Here is a 3,909-nt window from a genome sequence, read left to right on the forward strand (position 1 = left end):
TTACATCTGATTGACAAATATCATCGGCCCTTGAGAGGCCACTTTATTCTCGTTCTCACAAATTACCGGTTTGCCGAGATATGCATGTGGTAAGCTCAAGCTTACTTGCGACTGGTTGAGGCTACCTTGTCTGTGAACCTGCTGACCAAAATCCATCTTTGACTGGTTCACACTGTCTTGTCTGCAGGGCTGTGGGCCACAACTCTCCTCTGGCTGCTCGAAGCTGCTCTCGCTGTAGAGCCGCTGTTGCATTTCACTGCGTTTCCCAGAGGCACTCCTGGTTGGATATTTCTGACCCGTCTTGTACCATCCCGTCTCCTTGAAGACAAACCAAATATTCCCAACCCAGAGGATGACGTTAACAAAACCAAAAACCTGGAAATAAAAGAAGGAGCATGATTAAATGGCTTGTTTTATCTGCTTTCGTGTTCCTGTGCTTCATTTGACGACTGAATACCTACCGCTGATGTATTAAGACGTGACCAGAGAGGCTCCTGGGTAACCGTACATTTGTTCTCCTGAGCTCTGCAGGCTGAGATGAGCAGAAGCACTTGTGTTGGGTCTGTGGCTGTCTTGATATCAGAGAGAGTTTTGGCCCAACAACAACTGCTGACCAGCCACATTGAGGAGAAGATGACCGTGACAACGAAATCCTGCTCAGGACAAAAGGAGACATGAAGGGAGGAAGTCACACACAATTCAATTATCATTCAGTTATTCAAACACAAACATTGCCACGCTATATTGTGCTTGTTGAAGGTGTAAACTCACTGACCACAAGTGGGCCTCTGTTGTTCTTCAGATACTTGTTCTGGTAGAAGACATAGACAACGGTCGCCAGTAGAGAGTACAGGAAAGCAAAAACACCCACAGTCAGGAAAAACTGAGCAGCTGAGGAGAAGTCGCCATCTAGAAAAAGAATCTCTTCTCTCTTTGCCTCACACAAGGGAGCCTTGAAATGCACATCTTTTAATCTACAAGACAGAAAGGGGAGGCTTACGGTGAGTAGATAAAACAGGTTGTTGTAAAGCTGACATGTGACGAGATGCAGTCACTTTATCCGCCTATTGTTCCCTGGCACTTTGAGAGCACTTTCATTAGCAAACTCACAGCTAAAAAAGGAAAGTTCAAGCTATAAAAAACATAACGAACAAAAGAAAACATAGACACACAGCTGAGAAACCTTCTCCCACTTTTCTTTCTGGACAAAACTGACAAATTGTACAACATTTATGAAGAAGCTGCCATCGGGAAAAAACAGAAGTATTCGTACAGCTCGGCTTTTCTACGTAACAAAAGGAAACTAACTGTAACAACATCTGGGAGATGAAACAGTGTCCTAACTTATTTTCAGACAGTGGGGGGAGACATTTTCATTATGGGCCAGCCAAGTTATTTTTCTTCCTACACATAATGAGGTTTACTCATGACATACAGCAGCAGGGTTGTTCTCACCATTTTATCGTTCTACTTTTATATAAATCATAAAATTCTTTTGCATATGGTGCATTAAGTCATAGATCATTTCCAACTGCTGCTGAGGGAGTTCAGTTAGTATGTGTGTGCAACACTAACTTAATTGTAAGTATGGGGAGGGTTTGGTCACCAGGGGTTGGGGCGGGCCACAGTTTATATATATATAATGAACATTACAAAGGTAAAAGTGCAGCACTGGGGCAGATTTTTCCATTTGCATGCTTAGCAGCTAATTTATGAGAGCACAGTGTAGCACACAGCTGCAGTACGGTGTGACAAAGGACATTGTTCTTCTGAAAGTTAAGCAAAGATTTAATTATAGTGCTTTTATCACTGTTACAAATTGAGGAAAAGTGCCAGATGTGTTTAAAAGCATCTAAAACTATATAAAAAATATCTCATTGCTTCATTTTGTTATCAATCACAGTGCAAAACACACACACAATCAGGTAATCAGGCCAATCAGTGTCCCTGAAGCACCGAGTTTGGGGGCTGCACCACAAAACCAGAGTTCACCACATCCACATCCACATCCACATCTTTCACCATCCAAATGAATTGTTAACGCTGACACGTAGAAGTCATCCAGTTAAACATTTTTGTTTTGCCACATCTGAAGAAGTGAAAGGCAGCCAAAATATTATTCAGTCCAATCCTCCTGACAGCTAGTGAAATGGAATAATGGTGGAATAATCCTTTAGGTAAAGAGGAGCACAACTTCACCTCTTGTTCATATGTCGTCATGTGTCTTTGTTTCAGTCACTCCATTCTACATTTCCACTGTGCACCCCGAAGATGAATGATAAACTATTATAGCTCTGTATAAATAGTCTAAGTACTGTCTTCACTCAAAATAGCAACAACGCTGACAAAGAGAGACAGAGTCACTCTTTTCTCATCCTCCAAGTCTCTCAGTAGTGTTTAGACAGCACAAAGTCCCAGATGGTCCTGGGTACCAGCAGGTCTGCAGGCGTCAAAATTAAACAGGGACAAGAATGATACTTTCTTCTGTTGCTCATCAGATCATCAATGCATCTCTGTGAAGTTACATCACATTCAGGTACATTCTGCAAAGAAAGATGTCGTATCATCACAAGAATCCACCTTGACTGATGGGACTCCAGCGGCAGTTTAATGAGGCAGTGAAACATCTCCGACTCCGGGATCTTAAATTGGCCGGCTTCCTGCTCAGCTGTCCAGCTTTCTGTCCTTAAATTGGGCGAGCTTAAAACGGGAGCAGCTCATCTCTGCTGAGCATGACAACATAATGGAGTAGAGCTGTACAGCTTTTAAATCATTTATTTATTTATTTTTAACGTCTGGCTGACCAATTTCCTGAAATACGCAAAGATAATCACTGTGGACACATCTGGTTAGTCTGACTGTATCGGTTTGGGGGTTAAATCTTCAACTTTGTCAGTCTGTAAATTGACATGATCTCAACCAAGTCATCACACCATGTGCCAATTAACTGTCGGAGATTAAATGTCATCATGTAGTCATGTAAAACAAAATAACTGCAATGGTATGACAATCAAAGTACACAGGAGGTGAAAACTAAGTAAGAACATGGGAAATTTTATATATCATAGGAGTTTTCAGTGAATTTGCTCTGTTCCAGATGTTTGGGCATTTGAAACAGGACGTGGACGGATGCAAAATAAAACACAAGTAACTGCTTTACCTGAAAGGATAGCCAAAATCGATGTTGATGCTCAGGTTACTCTGCCTCCTGTCTGCACAGTCCACTTTAACCTGGAGATGACCAGAGTATCCTCCACATGTTGCAAAAGCACAGATGGCAAAAATCTAAAATAAAGAAAAAAGTAATAAAAAGACCATAATATTGCATAATATATACTCATCAATAAATTACAGGATGATTATTAAGATTTCTAATTGGTTTGAAAACAAAACCTGAATAATTTAAAGGTCGGAAGACAACTAACAGAGCTGCTTACTGTGCGCTGGGGGGTGGCCACAGCAGTACAGTGAGATTCAATGAGGAGATGTTAAACGCAAGTCTGTTGCTCATTTTATCTTCGTAGATCTTATGCAGAACAGTCGTATAAAGAATGACATATTTGCTCCAAGTCAGCTACTTTGAATGGACGTTTCTTTACTTTTACATGGGAGGCACATGTTGCGTCAACTCACTGCACCGATACTGAATCAGACATTTCATCAAGTCATTTTTCAATCAGCAAACCACCCAAAATGGGTGGAAAACATCAAGAGCACACTAGAAAATAATATGATTCACATAATGTAATATACACTAGAAGTGAATAGAAGCTGAAATCATTGCACCCAAAATAAATAGATGAATGAAGGAATGACAAGATCAGAGAACTTACCGGAGCAAATATAACCATACACATTTAAAAATCACGGATGTAAAAGTCCAACTCTGCTCAGGGTCGACAGCTTTTG

At 40.9% G+C, this 3,909-nt stretch overlaps 1 protein-coding gene across 1 annotated transcript; it reads right to left on the reverse strand.

The window, feature by feature from the left end:
• Positions 1 to 3,909, reverse strand: synprb (synaptoporin b). Its single transcript, XM_070847976.1, has 5 exons — positions 3,834 to 3,909; positions 3,161 to 3,285; positions 776 to 974; positions 462 to 653; positions 1 to 375 (listed from the first exon to the last, which is right to left on the reverse strand). Exons 1-5 carry the CDS (start codon positions 3,855 to 3,857, stop codon positions 1 to 3), a joined length of 915 nt encoding a protein of 304 aa, XP_070704077.1. The 5' UTR covers positions 3,858 to 3,909.

Source organism: Pempheris klunzingeri, chromosome 2, assembly GCF_042242105.1.
Source record: "Pempheris klunzingeri isolate RE-2024b chromosome 2, fPemKlu1.hap1, whole genome shotgun sequence".
NCBI classification, from domain to species: domain Eukaryota; kingdom Metazoa; phylum Chordata; class Actinopteri; order Acropomatiformes; family Pempheridae; genus Pempheris; species Pempheris klunzingeri.